The sequence below is a fragment of the Orcinus orca genome, chromosome 1 (genome assembly GCF_937001465.1).
Source record: "Orcinus orca chromosome 1, mOrcOrc1.1, whole genome shotgun sequence".
In the NCBI taxonomy this organism is placed as follows: Eukaryota; Metazoa; Chordata; class Mammalia; order Artiodactyla; family Delphinidae; genus Orcinus; species Orcinus orca.
The window spans coordinates 96,223,831-96,240,785 of record NC_064559.1 but is presented as its reverse complement, the minus strand read 5'-3'; the positions used below and the strand labels follow the sequence as shown (position 1 = coordinate 96,240,785).

Here is a 16,955-nt window from a genome sequence, read left to right as displayed (position 1 = left end):
TCTAGAGATGGGTTCAATTTTGCAAGGAGGCAAAGACACGGGTCTCTGCTCCCATGCTGGGGAGTGGCTCTTGAATGTGTAAGTAAATTCTCCCTCTTTCTACATCTTATACTTATTTCCCAAGTTTCTGTCCTTACACTTTTCTCCTTAACTTCATTTATTACTTCTATGCTGTGACTTCTAAACTTCCAGCCTCAGCTCTACCTCCAGTCCTAAATTTCCAGCTGCTTTCAGGAAATCTTCTCATGGATATCACACCTAACATCTTAAAATTAGTAGCTCCAAAATAGAAATCACCTTCTCTTCATGGCTGCTCCCTCATCCCCGCAACTTTGTAACCTTCTTTGGCTACTCTGAAATTTCACCCCTCCCCAATATTTCATATCTCCTTTCCCTGCTTGATTTATTTCATTCTTATCATTTATCGCTATCAAATATACTATTTCACTTATTTATCTTGTTTATTGTTTGTCTCCCCCGCTAAAAAGTTAACTCCACGAGAGCAGGAATTTTTGCCTCCTTTGTTCATGGTGTATCCCCAGGAACTAGAACAGTGCCAGGCATCCAGTAGGTGCTCAATGAATATTTATTGGATGACAGTGAATTCTCTTCCCCCCTAATTCCCATTGCCAGTTAATCTAGTTAATTCTACATCTATGATGATTTTTGCTTCTGTCCTTCTTCCTCTTGTGCTGCTACCGTGTTTATTCAACTGTCACTGTTCCTCAAAAATATTGCAAGAGCTTGCCACCTAGTGTCTAATGAAATTTGGGCAAGTTATTTAAAAAGGGGATAATAATAGTATAGACTCATAGAACTGTCATAAGGCTTATGTATATGATGTATGTACAATATTTGACCCAGTTCCTGGAACAGTATGAGCCCTCAATGAATATTAACTATTTTTATCTGCTACCCTGGGCTAGTTCTGGGCTAGCTTTCCTGTTTTGTCTTCTGCCCCATCCTATACTTTGGCCCCAGCTGACCACTTGTGGTTCTCCAAACCTGACATGAACCTTCATGCTTTCCATGAAATGGACAGCAGGGAATGAGAAGCAGGCAGGATCAGATAATTCCTTTCTGTCTGCCAAATTGGGTGCTGCTGGACTAGATAGCCCCTGATTTGCATCAAAGGAAAGGAAAGCTGGAGAACGCTTTTTATCACAGTAAGCAAAAACTTAGAGGACTATTTCTAGTGTTTTAGTTGGGTTCAGAAATTTCGGCTAAGCCCAACCATAGAATTTCAATATTTCCAATGAAGATTGTGAGGCTCAGGAGGAACGTGTAACCTACCTGTGACACCACAGTAAGTAAGAAGACCTCTTTTCTTAACTTTCGGTCTCTTTATACCACAACATGCTGGTCATAAAACACAAAGAGTCTTGTCTCATAAAAGCACATTTACCATGCCCCAGCAGATAATTCACTTAAATGAAAACACAGTTGGAACTCTTAGCTCTGAACCATCTCAGGCCATAAGCTTTTAGGTTGAGAGACAACGGCAGTTTATCAGGCACCACTGTGAGCCCCACCGGATCCCTTGGCAGAGAGACAGACAGACACCTATAAATAGGTGATTTAGATTGAGCAAGCTGCACAAAACCAGGAGTGACTCATGACTACATGGGTCCGCTTCAGTATTTACCTGGGCCAAGGCAGGAGACAAGCGTGAGAGACTGGAACAGCCAGATCATGCTCTTAGCAGTGGAGAATGGTGCTGGAGACCTCAAGGCAGTCAATGTTCTTGGCATTCTCTCATAGACTGAAAGTGCTTCTACTGAAACTGCCCTCTTCCTCTCAGAGGCGTGGCAAGGCTTTCTTCCCCCATACAAAGAGTTCCAGTTTTATTTTATTACTCTATTTATTTCTTTTCTGAGCAAAGTGCAAAAATCTTGTGTGTGATGTGAATTGGAATTTTCACTATCTATATCCTTTTTTCTTTCTTTTATATGGTAGTAAAACAACCTAAATTACATATTGTGGTTATGTAACCTAAAATTAACTGGGTTTTTTTTTGAATTTTATTTTTTTATACAGCAGGTTCTTATTAGTTATCCATTTTACACATATTAGTGTATATATGTCAATCTCAATCTCCCAATTCATCACCCCCCCACCACCAACCCCCTACCACTTTCTCCCCTTGGTGTCCATATGTTTGTTCTCTACAACTGTGCCTCCATTTCTGCCCTGCAAACCGGTTCATCTGTACCATTTTTCTTGGTTCCATATATATGCATTTATATACGATATTTGTTCTTCTCTTTCTGACTTACTTCACTCTGTATGACAGTCTCTAGATCCATCCATGTCTCTACAAATGACCAAATTTTGTTCCTTTTTATGGCTGATTAATATTCCATTGTATATATGTGTCACATCTTCATTATCCATTCATCCATCAATGGACATTTAGGTTGCTTCCATGACCTGGCTATTGTAAATAGAGCTGCAATGAACATTGGGGTGCATGTGTCTTTTTGAATTATGGTTTTCTCTGGGTATATGCCCAGTATTAGGATTGCTGGGTCATATGGTAATTCTATTTTTAGTTTTTTAAGGAAATTCTATACTGTTCTCCATAGTGGCTGTATCAATATACATTCCCACCAAGAGCGCAGGAGGGTTCCCTTTTCTCCACACCCTCTCCAGCATTTATTGTTCATAGATTTTTTGATGATGGCCATCCTGACTGGTGTGAGGTGATACCACATTATAGCTTTGATTTGCATTTCTCTAATGATTAATGATGTTGAGCATCCTTTCATGTGTTTGTTGGCAATCTGTATACCTTCTTTGGAGAAATGTATATTTAAGTCTTCTGCCCATTTTTGGATTGGGTAGTTTGTTTTTTTGATATTGAGCTGCATGAGCTGCTTGTATATTTTGGAGATTAATCTTTTGTCAGTTGCTTCATTTGCATATATTTTCTCCAATTCTGAACGTTGTCTTTTCATCTTGTTTATGGTTTCCTTTGCTGTGCAAAAGCTTTTAAGTTTCATTAGGTCCCATTTGTTTATTTTTGTTTTTATTTCCATTTCTCTAGGAGGTGGGTCGAAAAGGATCTTGCTGTGATTTATGTCAGAGTGTTCTGCCTATGTTTTCCTCTAAGAGTTTGGCAGTGTCTGATCTTACATTTAGGTCTTTAATACATTTTGAGTTTATTTTTGTGTATGGTGTTAGGGAGTGTTCTAATTTCATTCTTTTACATGTAACTGTCTGGTTCTCCCAACACCACTTATTGAAGAGGCTGTCTTTTCTCCATTGTATATTCTTGCCTCATTTATCAAAGATAAGGTGACCATATGTCGCAGGCAGATTCTTAACCACTGTGCCACCAGGGAAGTCCCTGATAGTATCATTTGATGCACAAAAGTTTTTTGTTTTAATGAAGGCTGGTTTATTTGTTTTTTCTTTTGTTGCCTATGCTTTTGGTGTCATATTCAAGAAATTGTGCCAAATCCAATGTAATGAAGATTTTCCCCTGTGTTTCTTCTAAGAGTTTTATAGTCTTAGTTTTTATATTTATCTCTTTGATACATTTGAGTTGATTTTTCTATATTATTTAAGGCAAGATTCACCTTCATTCTTTTGCATTAGGATGTCTTATTTTCCCAGTACCATTTGTTGAAAAGGCTGTCCTTTCCCTATTGAATGTTCTTGGCGTCCTTGTCAAAAATCATTTGGACATATATTTGAGGGTTTATATCTGGTCTATTCTGTTTTATTCTACAGCACCCTGTGTCTCTCTTATGCCCCTGCCACACTCTTTTGATTACTGTAGCTTTGAAGTAAGTTTTGAAATCAGAAAGTGTGAATCCTCTAACTTTGTTCCTTTTCAGGATTGTTTTGGCCATTCAGGGTTGAATTTAATAAAATACATGTTTTGGAATCTCTCCAGATGATTATTTCTTTTCTCCCCTTTAATTTGTTTAAACAAAACCTTGCAATAAATGATTTCTTTTGCAAAATATATTCAAAGTCTTAAAAGAGAAAAATCTTCCACCTAGAATACTCTACCCAGCAAGATTGCCATTTAGAATAGGTGGAGAAATAAAGAATTTCTCAGACAAGCAAAAACTAAAAGAATACAGCAATACTAAACCTATCCTAAAAGATATATTGAAAGGCCATCTCTAAATAGAAGAGAAGCAAGAAGAAATAGGAAGGAGTAAATCCAGCTGGAAAGTAAATCACTTAAATTACCCAGTATACAGATCAAAAAGAAAAAAAAAACTGTTTGTGAAAGCAATGATAAACACAAGGAACAGCAAAAGGATAAACATGAAGATGTAAAAAGGGACATCAAAATCATAAAGTGTGGGGAAGGAGAGTAAGAAAATCCATATTCTTTTTCTTTATTTTTTAAAATTTATTTATTTTATGTGTTTTTACTTTTTTTGGTTGTGTTGGGTCTTCGTTGCTGCACAGAGGCTTTCTCTAGTTGCAGCGAGCAGGGGCTACTCTTCATGGCAGTGCATGAGCTTCTCATTGTGGTGGCTTCTCTTGTTGCGGAGCATGGGCTTTAGGCATGCAGGCTCAGTAGTTGTGGCTTGTGGGCTCTAGAGCACAGGTTCAGTAGTTGTGGCACACAGGCTTAGTTGTTCTGTGACATGTGGGATCTTCCCAGACCAGGGCTCGAACCCATGTTCCTTGCATTGACAGGCAGATTCTTAACCACTGTGCCACCAGGGAAGCCTTCTTTTTCCTTTTTTTAGAACGTGTTTGAGTCTATATCACTATCAGTCCAAAGCAAGCAGATATAGGAATGGGTTAACATATTGGAAAAACAGGGCAACCACAAATAAAAAACTTACAATAGAGTCACAAAAACCTAACAGAAGAGAACACAAGTATAAAATAAAAAGAAATAATCAAACCACAAAAAGAAAAAGAAAAAAGAAAGGAACACAGAAGAAATAAAGAATCAACTGGAAAGCAAGGTTTGAAATGGCAATTAATACACATATATCAATAATTACCTTAAATGTTGATGGACAGAATGTTCCAATCAAAAGACATAGAGTGGCAGATTGGATTTGAAAGACAAGAGCTTACAATATGCTGCCTACAAGAGACCCACTTTAGGGAAAAAGGCACACATAGATTGAAAGTGAGGGGATGGAAAAAGATTTCATTCAGGGACTTCCCTAGTGGTGCAGTAGTTAAGAATCTGCTTACCAATGAAGGGGACATGGGTTTGATCCCTGCTCTGGGAAGATCCCACATGCCACGGATTAACTAAGCCTGTGCACCACAACTACTGATCCTGTGCTCTAGGGCCCATGTGCCACAACTACTGAGCCCACATGCTGCAACTAATGAAGCCCACTTTCCTAGACCCTGTGCTCCACAACAAGAGAAGCCACCACAATGAGAAGCCTGCACACCACAACAAAGAGTAGCCCCCGTTTGCTACAACTAGAGAAAGCCCACATGCATCAATGAAGACCTAATGCAGCCAAAAAAAAAAAAAAAGTTATTTCATGCAAATGGACATGACAAGGAAGTGGGAGTTGCAATACTCATATCAGACAAAATAGTCTTTAAAGCAAAGGCTATAAAGAAAGATAAAGAAGTACAGTATATAATGATAAAAGAATCAATACAAGATGAGACTTTTACACTCATCAACATATATGCACCTAATATAGGAAGACCCAAATACATAAAACAAATACTAACAGACATAAACGGAGAAATTGATATGAATACAATAATACTAGGAGAGGTTAACATCCCACTCACATCAATGGACAGACCTTCCAGACAGAGAACCAATGAGGCAACAGAGGTCCTAAATGATACAATAGAACAGTTAGACTTAATTGATATTTTCAGGGCACTACATCAAAAAAACCCACAGAATATACATTCTTTTCAAATGCACATGGAACATTCTCTAGAATTGACCATATCCTAGGGCACAAAACTAACTTCAAGAAATTTAAGAGTATAGAAATTATTTCAAGCATCTTCTCTGACCACAATGGCATGAAACTAGAAATCAACCACAGGAAAAGAAATGAGAAAAAAAAAAAGATTATATGGAGACTAAATAACATGACACTAAAAAACCAATGGGTCAATGAAGAAGTCACAAAGGAAATTAAAAAATGCCTTGAGACAAATGACAATGAAAACACAACTTACAAAATCTATGGGATGCAGCAAAAACATTTCTCAGAGGGAAGTTCATAGCATACAAACTTTCATCCAAAGAAAGAAAAATCTCAAATAAACAACTTAACCTACCACCTAAAAGAATTAGAAAAAGAAGAACAAAACCTAAAGTTAGCAGAAGGAAGGAAATAATAAAGATCAGGGAGAAAATAAATAAATAGAGATTTTAAAAATACAATAGAAAAAAGCAACAAAACCAAGAGCTTGTTCTTTGAAAGCATAAACAAAATTAACAAATCACTGGCCAGATTCACAAAGAAGAAAAGAGAGAGAACCCAAATAAACAAAATAAGAAATGAAAAAGGAGAAATCTCAACTGATAGCACAGAAATTAAAAAAAAAAATAAGAGAATACTATGAACAATTATATGCCAACAAATTTGACAACCTAGAAGAAATGGACAGCTTCCTAGAAACATACAGCCCAGCAAAATTCAATCAAGCAGAAATAGATAATTTGAACAGACCTATTACTAGAAGTGAAATAGAATTTGTAATTAAAAAACTTTCTACAAACAAAAGTCCAGGACCAGATGGCTTCACAGGTGAATTCTACCAAACATACAAAGAAGAACTTATACTGATTCTTCTCAAATTCTTCCAAAAGATTGAAGAGGAGGGAACACTCCCAAAGACATCCTATGAAGCCACCATCACCCTGATACCAAAACCAGACAAAGACACCACCACAAAAGAAAATTACAGGCCAATATCTTTGATGAATATAGATGCAAAAATTCTCAACAAAATATTAGCAAACAGAATCCAGCAACACATAAAAATCATCATACACCACAACCAAGTGGGATTCATCCCAGGTTCACAAGGATGGTTCAACATATGCAAATCAATCAATCAATGTAATACACCACATTAACAAGAGAAAAGTCAGAAAAGTCAAAAACCACATGATCATCTCAATAGATGCAGAGAAACCATTTGACAAAATTCAACATGAATTCATGAAAAAAAAAAAAAAAAAACTCTTACCAAAGTGGGAATAGAGGGAACATATCTCAAGATAATAAAAGTCATTTATGACAAACCCACAGCCAATATAATAGTCAATGGTGAGAAGTTGAAAGCCTTCCTCTAAAATCTGGAACAAGACAAGGATGCCCACTCTCACCACTTCTATTCAACATAGTATTGGAAATCCCAGCCACAGCAATCAGACAAGAAAAAGAAAAGTTATCCAAATTGGAAGGGAAGAGGTAAAATTGTCACTGTATGCAAATGACATGATACTATATATAGAAAACCTAGGGATTCCACGCAAAAACTACTAGATCTAATAAATGAATTCAGCAAAGTAGGATGATAGAAGATTAACATTCAGAAATCAGTTGCATTCCTTTACACTAACAATGAAATATTAGAAAGGGAATTCAAAAAAAAGACACTTTTTTAAATTGCACCAAAGAAAGAAAAATACCTGGAGTAAACCTGACCAAGGAGATGAAATATTTATATGCTAAGTACTATAAAACATTAATTAAGGAAGTAAAATAGGATTCAAAGAAATGGAAAGATATCCCATGCTCTTGGATTGGAAGAATTAATATTGTTAAAATGGCAATACTACCCAAAGCAATCTACAGATTTAACGTGATTACTATCAAATTACCTATGACATTTTTTCACAGAACTAGAACAGATAATCCAAAAATTTATATGGAACCATAAAAGACCCAGAATTACCAGAGCAATCCTGAGGGGAAAAAAACAAAGCAAGAGGCATAACTCTCCCAGACGTCAGACAATACTGCAAAGCTACAGTAATCAAAACAGTGTAGTATTGGTACAAAAACAGGCATATGGATCAATGGAACAGAACAGAGAGCCCAGAAATAAACCCACACACCTACAGTCAATTAATCTTCAACAAAGGAGGCAAGAATATAAAATGGGGAAAAGACAGTCTCTTCAGCAAGTGGTGCTGGGAAAGTTGGACAGTTTCATGTAAATCAATGAAGTTAGAACACACCCTCACACCATGCACAAAAATAAACTCAAATGGCTTAAAGACTTAAACATAAGACATAACACCATAAAACTCCTAGAAAAAAGCATAGACAAAACATTCTCTGATGTAAACTGTACCAATGTTTTCTTAGGCCAGTCTCCCAAGGCAATAGAAATAAAAGCAAAAATAAACAAATGGGACCTAACCAAACTTACAAGCTTTTGCACAGCAGACCATAAAAACAAACAAAAAACCAAACAAAAAACAAAAGACAACCTACGGAATGGATGGGAGAAAATATTTGCAAATGATGCGATAGACAAGGGCATAATCTCCAAAATACACAAACAGCTCATACAACTCAACAACAAAAAAACAAACAGTCCAATCAAAAAATGGACAGAAGACCTTAATAGACATTTCTCCAAAGAAGACACTCAGATGGCCAGTAGGCACATGAAAAGATGCTCAACATCACTAAATATTAAAGAAATGCAAGTCAAAACTACAATGAGGTACCACCTCACACCAGTCAGAATGACTATCATTAAAAAGTCTACAAATAACAAATGCTAGAGAAAGTGTGGAGAAAAGGGAACCCACCTACACTGTTGGTGGGAATGTAAGTTGGTACAGCCACTATGGAAAACATTATGGAGGTTCCTCAGAAAACTAAAAATAGAATTATCATATGATCTAGCAATCCCACTCCTGGGCATATACCTGGATAAAGCTATAATTCAAAAAGATACATGCACCCCTATGTTCATAGCAGCACTATTCACAATAGCCAAAACATGGAGACAACCTAAATGTCCATCGACAGATGAATGGATAAAGAAGATGTGGTACATATATACAATGGAATACTACTCAGCCATAAAAAAGAACAAAATAATGCCATTTACAGGAACATGGATGCATCTAGAGCTTATTATACTAAGTGAAGTAAGTCAGAAAGAGAAAGACAAACACCATATGATATCACTCATATGTGGAATCTAAAATATGGCACAAATGAACCTATCTACAAAACAGAAACAGACTCATAGCCATAGAGAACAGACTTGTGGTTGCCAAGGGGGAGTGGGGAGGGAGAGAGATGGACTGGGAGTTTGGGGTTGGTAGATGAAAACCGTTACATTTAGGATGGATAAACAACAAGGTTCTAATATATAGCACAGGGAACTATGTTCAATATCTTATGATAAACCATAATGGAAAAGAATATAAAAAAATGTCTATATGAGTATAACTGAGTCACTTTGCTGTACAGCAGAGATTGGCACACCATTGTAAATCCACTATACTTCAATAAAAAATTTTTTTTAAAGATTTCTTAAAGATAACTAATTTCTGCATTCCGGAGAGAGCCCCTACTTGATCGCACTTTTTTCCTTTTCATTCCTTGCTTGGTTCAATTTACTAAAATTTGAATTAACATTTTTAACAATTATATTAATAAGTGAGACTGATCAATATCAGGAATTGACAAATTTTTTCCATAAAGGTCAAGATAGTGAATACTTTTAGACTTTGGGGGCTGTACAGTCTCCACTGCAACTATTCAACTTCGCTGTTGTAGCATGAAAGCAGTCCCAGTCAATATGTAAATGAATGAGTATTGGGGGGGTTCCAGAAAAACTTTATTTATTAACACTGAAATTTGAATTTCATATAATTTTTGCATGTCACCAAATATTATTCTTCTTTTGAGTTTTTCCAACTTTTAAAAATTGTAAAAACTATTCTTAACCCACAAGCTATATAAAAACACTTGGCAGACTGGATTTGTCCACAGGAAGTAGTTTGCTGATCCCTGGTCTATATTTTTCTTTTTTGGGAATCGTCCTCATCTAGTTTGGAATCAGTGCTATATTAATAGTGCTCAATGAATTTTGAAAATTTCCACTAGTTTTTACACTTTGGAACAGTTAAAATTACATAGAAATTATCCTTTCATTGAAGGTGGTGGAGTTAGCTCATAAGACCATCTAGGCTTGGTGCCTCTTGGGGAATTAGATAACTGAGTATATTTTCCATTTTATCTCTGGTTAAAGAAGTTCTTCCAGTTATAACCTTTCAACTTATGAACTATTATAAGTGTAAAGCTATATACCAGAGCAATCCATTTGTTCTTCCTGCCACAAGATGGCATTGTTTGTGTTTTGAAAAGATCACTCTGGCTGTGGTGTAGAGAATGAATTGGACCACGGCAAGTATGACTTCAGGAGGTAAAGTGCTGTTGTCCAGGTAAGAGAAGATAGTGCCTTGACTGCTGTAGCTACTGCTGGATGGAAGAAGAAAAGTTGGATGGATTATAAAAACATTCAAAGAGGTATGTCAGGGATTTTCAAGACCACTTCCACGTTCAATGGTTCACTACGAGGACTTATAGGATTCAGCATATAGTTATACGCATGGCTGTGAGTTATTACAGTGAATAGATAAAAAGCAAAATCAGTAAAAAGAGATGGTATATAGAGTGGTGTCCAGGAGAAACCAAGGTACAAGCTTCCAAGAGGCTTCTGCCAGTGGAGTCACATAGGATATGCTTAATTCCTCTAGTGACATGTGATGACAACATGTGTGAAATATTTTCTACTAGAGAAGTTTGTCTGAGCCTAGGATTCCAGGGTTTTTATCAGTAGTCATGCAGGCGCTATCTACCTAGCATGTATAAAATTTCAGAATCCCAGAAGGAAAGCAGATGTTTAGCACAAAGCAAATTGTTTGTATAAGCAGTTCAGTGACTCCCTTTTATCAGGGAATGGTAGAACTCTCCCCAAATCCAAGTTCCGAGACACCAGCCAAGGGCCAACCTTGTAAGCACACCTTTCAAAGGATAGCAGTCTTAGGCCCACATTGTTAATGTTAACTCTTTTCTGTGTTTTCTAATTCTTAATTATGTTTTATACACAGGAAGTAAAGCCAGTATTTTTCTATTGCATTTCCATCTGAAGGTTGGAAACTTATTAAGGGAATATACTTTGGAATAAATAGCTTTGTCATTGAGACATGTGCCAAAGAATTACTCATTCCAGGTAAGGTAAGACAGTTAAAAGCTGTACAAACTTTTGCATCTTCACTAGTTAATCAAAATATTATACATTGAGGACTTCCTCTGTAACTTGCACAGGATCAGACATTGTGGTTACAAATGATGAGCAAAATCAGGTGTGATCTGTGCCCTGATGGAGCTCACAGTCTAGTGGGGAAACAGAGACATTGATCAGATAATCACAAGGAGAAATATTTAAGGACAAAATTTGAAAACTGCTGTGGTGGAAAGAGATCTAGTATAATGAGAGTAAAAATGGGCATCAGACATGGATTGAAGAACAGGAAGACTTCCCTCAGGAAGGGACATTTGAGCTGAGCCCTGAGGGATAACTGGGCATTAACTAAGTGAAGTGTGTATTAGAGGTAGTGAAGGTACGGAGTGGGTGGTAAAGCATTTCAGACAGAGGGAGAGTCCTAAGGCTAACGTGTAGATTAAATTAAATGAAATGTGCCAGAACCTCAGAGGGCACTAGAAAAACACCACCAAAAATTTAAAAAAATCTTCTCAAGATTATCTGTATCTGTTTATAAAGTTGCTACACAGGTGGCACTGAAATTGTTCTGGGTAGTGGTTCCATTTCAGCCCAACAAAAAACGGATGAAGAGATGTAACTGTGGGAGCTGGGAGCCCAAGCGTGTTTGCAAAGAGTTGCTCAGAGCAGAGGATCTGAAGCTTCTTTGATAAGTAGAGAGTAAAGGAAGTGGTTTCAGATCTAGAAGATACTGTTTGCTGTCTCACATACCACCTCTTAGCAAGTCATTTCTTCAAAGTTTTACAAAACATCCTGAGGCCTGCACCCATAGTTCTGAGGGAACCACACCCTAGTCTCGTCATTGAAAAACCTAGTCCTTTTATCCCTTTTCTCCAAGTGGCACTGTGGGTGACCTATACAATCTTACTCTCAAATTCCCTAGAAACAGACTCAAAGTGGTTTCCAGGACTTCTATTCTACTCTTGATGTCTGGGTCCCAATCCCAGTTCAGTTCAACAAATTATTTATTTATTTATTAACATCTTTATTCTTTATTGGAGTATAATTGCTCTACAATGGTGTGCTAGCTTCTGCTTTATAACAAGGTGAATCAACAAATATTTATTAAGCTCTCCTAGGCATTGGCTTCTGTGATGAGCGCTCTTACTGAAAAGATGAATAAGACAAAACTCTTATACTAGAGGGAGAGGGACTCCAAAACATATGATTTAAGTGCCCAGTTTCTCTGTTTCTAGGATGATCAAGGCAGAACTCCCTGCTCTACCTCTAGACATATGCATCTGTTGTGCTCTGGTTTCTTGTTTCTGTTCCTGGTCCTCCTTATCTCTAGGTTTTCCACCTTTTCTCAGGATCCTGGTCATCTCTCTCACAGCAGACTTCCTTTTCCCCATTCTCTGTCTGACTACCTCAATCCATGGTAACTTTGTGTCTATTCAGGGTCTGAGTTCTCAGCTGCACAGAGCCTTTATCATATTGTTGATAGTTTTTGATGTATCAGCTACTTATTTTATCTCTTCTTTTCCTGAAAAAGCCAAGTAAGACACAAACAGAATAGATGCATCATCAAATATTCGTGTGTTTACTTGCTGAAATGGAGCTTGTAGTCTCATCTCTTAGGCACTTACAAGGTGCGGACAATACTTTATTAATGGAAATTTACAAATACATGAAATAAAAGGTAACACGTAGAAAGGATAAAATACCCTGTTACAAACATGGCACCTGGCTTCTGAAATAGGTTTAGCAGCATTTGCTTCTAGTAAGCATAATCTTCATGCTTGTATTAATTAATCCAAGTTTTTGAGGATCCAAGGTTTATTAGGTACTGTGGACACAAAGAAGAGGAGAAAGTCTTCTGAGCCAAAACAACTTATTGACCAGTTGGGGAGACAGTTAAAAAAATGCCACAGCTATATAATTATAAAAGAATATGATAAATGCTACTATTATGCACTTATGTACTAAATGCTGCAGGAGTGTAAATAAGGAGCTATATATTTAGCTTTGAGTGGGAGGTTTTGGAAGGCTACACAAAGAGGGGATACTTGGTCTGATCCTTGAAATATGAAAGAGCCAGAGATGGAATGGAGAGAAAGGCATTTCAGGTGGGGGACGCAGCATGGGCAAAGGCATGGGAGTGGGAAAGGATTTGGTGAGTTTATGGACCCACGATATTCTATGTGGCTGGATCCTAGGGAATAGGCAGGTGAGGGGCCTGGAAAATCTGATAGGTTAGATTGCTAAGGAGTCTGGTCCCACAGGAAAATGAAGTGATAACTTCCATGTTTTAGAAAGATTGCTCTTCGTGTGATAGCAGCCCAGGTTATAAAGGATAAAGGAATGAACTGAGAGACTGGGATAGAGAGGGAGGGTGTGTTTGAGAATTAGACAGATTGAGGAGACATGGTTGAGAGGGGCCAAATAGAGGAGTTGGAATTTTTTTTTTAATTAATTAATTTATTTATTTAACATCTTTATTGGAGTATAATTGCTTTACAATGGTGTGTTAGTTTCTGCTTTACAACAAAGTGAATCAGTTATACATATACATATGTTCCCATATCTCTTCCCTCTTGCGTCTCCCTCCCTCCCACCCTCCCTATCCCACCGTCTAGGTGGTCACAAACCACCTAGCTGATCTCCCTGTGCTATGCGGCTTCTTCCCACTAGCTATCTATTTTACCTTTGGTAGTGTATATATGTCCATGCCACTCTCTCACTTCGTCACAGCTTACCCTTCCCCCTCCCCATGTCCTCAAGTCCATTCTCTAGTAGGTCTGTGTCTTTATTCCCATCCTACCCCTAGGCTCTTCATGACATTCTTTTTTCTTAGATTCCATATATATGTGTTAACATATGGTATTTGTTTTTCTCCTTCTGACTTACTTCACTCTGTATGACAGATGAGGAGTTGGAATTGACAGGACCTAATAGCTGATTAGATGTAGTGGGGAGGTGAGGTGATGGGAAGAAAGAAAGAAGACTCGAGGATAAAAGACTTTTTTGCTTTGGGTGGCAGCTGACTGGTGAAGCAGTGAAGTATAGCAGTTCAGGACACAGCCCCTGGAGTTGGAAGACTAGGAATTGATTCCTGGTTTTAATATTTGTTTGTCTGAGTTACTTAGCCTTTCTGTGACTCAGTTTCTTAACTTGTAAAATGGAGGATGATTGCAACTATTTTGGGGGTAGATAAGTTTTAATGTTTCTTATGGGCTTTAAATGAGTGAATACACATAAAACATCAGGATGGGAATTGTACATAGTAAGCACTCAGTAAGTGTCAGCTATTATGATTTGGTGGGCCATTAACTAGCACAGTGGAAACAGACAGAAAGCAAGTTGGGGAGGTCAAGGAAAGACTTGTGAGTTCAATTTTGGGCACACTGAATTTAAGATGACTTCTGACATCCATGCAGAAATGACCCATAAACAGTTGGAAATATAGATTATAAATTAGTGATTGAGATTATGTGTATTTTAAAAAATTCCCTGACAGATAATTTATGTAATTATCTGCCTATGATAAAACCTCATAAGAAAAAAATCTCTATTTCCCACTTGCAAAGATATGGCCACTTTCAGGTCCCAGAGTTGATGCAGCTAAACCCAGAGGCTTGTGTAGGGCTATTCAGAACTGCCTGGGCAATCAGCCAGCAAGAGTGATGATAATAATTATCATCCGAAGAGAGGATAGTTCTCTTATGCATCCTCTAAATAAGTTTCTCAAAGTCTACAAGCCTCTAAAGAATGTACTAGTCATTACTTTGCTTCCTCAAATCAGAACTTCAGGACTTTTACTAATGGGCCTTTGTCAAAATGTATTAACACTTTAATATGAAAAACCGTCAAGGGCTCCTCAAACTTGGATGGAGGATCATTAAAATCTCAAGGTGCGTAGCTGTTTCTTTTCTTTTTTTTTTCTTTTCTTCTTTTTTTGTGTAGCTGTTTCTTAACCATGAACTAGTATAGCACAACTCACCAGTTCTTACCTCTTCTGTTCCTGTTTTTCTTGTGGTGTAAATAGTGGAAATTTACACTGTGTTTTTCTCATTTTGTAACAACTCATCAGAAATGCTTAAGACCTGGATTCCTTGTTTGCTAGGAAACTAGCTCTGTCCAAAATGCAGAGAGGGCTTCTATCCAAACTTCTTTAATGGCTGTTTCCAAAAGGAAAGCTGGGTGGTTATCCAGAGAACAATGGAATTAATATATGAACATGTTGACTTGGAGCTGCAGTTATTGTCTTTAAAATATTATTATATGTACATATTCATTCAACAAATATTTGTGGGCCACCTATTATGTGTCAAGCAAGGTGCCAGGTGTGTGATATACTTGAAGCAAAGTGCCAGGTGTTGGGAATCCACAGCAGGTAAAGGGAGGCAGCATGGTAGACTGCAAGTACTTAGCCCTTGATGACAAGAAGTCCTGAGTTCAAATCCTGTCTTCCTAAGCTTACTGGCTTTGCTAAGTTATTTACTCCCTCAGCCTTAATGTAAACTAGAAGAGTTAATTTCTATTTTACAGCATCTAGTGTAGCAGTTGGTGTACAAAGTAAGCCCTCAATTAACTATTACAGGCTCCCTGCCCTCAAATAGCTTTTTATTTCCAATACTATTATTCAGACATAGCCCCTGTGCTCTCACTAGTTGAGGAGACAGGTATGCTATCAGGTAATTAAGATGTAGTGTAATAAGTGAAATAATAGGAGCAGGTATTGAGTTGAGGATTGAGAGTTAAAAGTTTGATATACCATGTTAATCTAGCACAATATCAGATACATTTGTGTTGCAAGAACCTTATTTCATAATTTTGGTTTAACATCTTATGATGGTTTCAGGCCTATAAGAACAGCTAATATAATGATCCAGGATTTTACTGTGTGCAGGCACGGAACACCTCATTTAATCCCCACACCAACCCTACAAGGTAGGAGCCAGTATTATCCCTATTTTACAAATGGGCAAACTGAGGCACAGAGAGGTTAAAATAACTTGCCCAAGGTCACATATCTAAGAAACCAGGATTCAGACCCAGGTACTCTAGCATCAGAGCCCACATTTGTGACCACTCATTACACTTTTTCCTATTGTGTCCTTAAGCTTCATTTTACAGCCAATAGGTATTGTCACTAATTACATGCGAGAAAATTTTACAAATCAAGTGAAATTCAGAGAAAATTCAAATAGAAGGAAAGTAATGGATCTTGAAGAAAATATAGCCCGGTCATTTCTTTTCTCCAGGAGTAACCATGAGAAGTGCTCTCTGTTTACATAGCCTGGACCAGCCAGGCTCCTTCCTATGCACCACTTTCCACAGGTGGCCCAGTCCAGCTCTTCTCTTGTGGGCTGTGCAGTTCATAATGTTCTATAGCTTTAAAAAACTCTCATTTTAAATCAGCTTCACTTTCTTTTTCTGAGAGGCATTAACTCAGTTCCCTGGTAAAGCCCACGCTGACTTGCGAGGGAGTGTCCTGTCTTACCTCTGTTTTCCACTAGAGGGCCCTGCCCCTGAGATTTCAATTTCAATGCACATTTTTAAACTAGCACATCTTTGTCTGATACAAGATCCTCTCCATTGAAAGAATACTTTGATTTTATAGACCTGTTGTTCATAATTTAGGTTGTATGGAAATATGTGAAGGGGAAAATAAGATCACAGTCATTTTACAGAAGGATTATCTGAGAACTGAGCCCTTGGGAATGGGGTAAGTAGCTTACGTCTTCATAAATCAGAAGACTCACAGGAAA

General features: G+C 37.5%; 2 protein-coding genes across 5 annotated transcripts in view; both read right to left on the bottom strand.

Annotated features, from left to right (window-relative positions):
* The window catches only part of SLAMF6 (SLAM family member 6), a 30,711-nt gene extending 28,777 nt beyond the window's left edge, over positions 1–1,934 (bottom strand). Inside the window, exon 1 of the mRNA XM_012538525.3 lies at positions 1,646–1,934. Within this exon, the coding sequence (XP_012393979.1) occupies positions 1,646–1,751 (106 nt within the window). The 5' untranslated portion in view covers positions 1,752–1,934. The remainder of the gene's footprint in view (positions 1–1,645) is intronic.
* A 2,292-nt stretch (positions 1,935–4,226) lies between these two features.
* The window catches only part of CD84 (CD84 molecule), a 50,050-nt gene continuing 37,321 nt past the window's right edge, over positions 4,227–16,955 (bottom strand). For 2 of the 4 annotated variants that reach the window (XR_004479428.1, XR_004479432.1), the window contains 2 exons: positions 15,195–15,380; positions 12,817–13,030 (listed from right to left, as the gene is read on the bottom strand). The gene's annotated coding sequence lies outside the window, so the exon portion shown is untranslated. Of the gene's footprint in view, positions 4,740–12,816; positions 13,031–15,194; positions 15,381–16,955 lie in introns of those variants that run through there. The other 2 variants (XR_004479430.2, XR_004479429.1) reach the window with 2 other exon arrangements.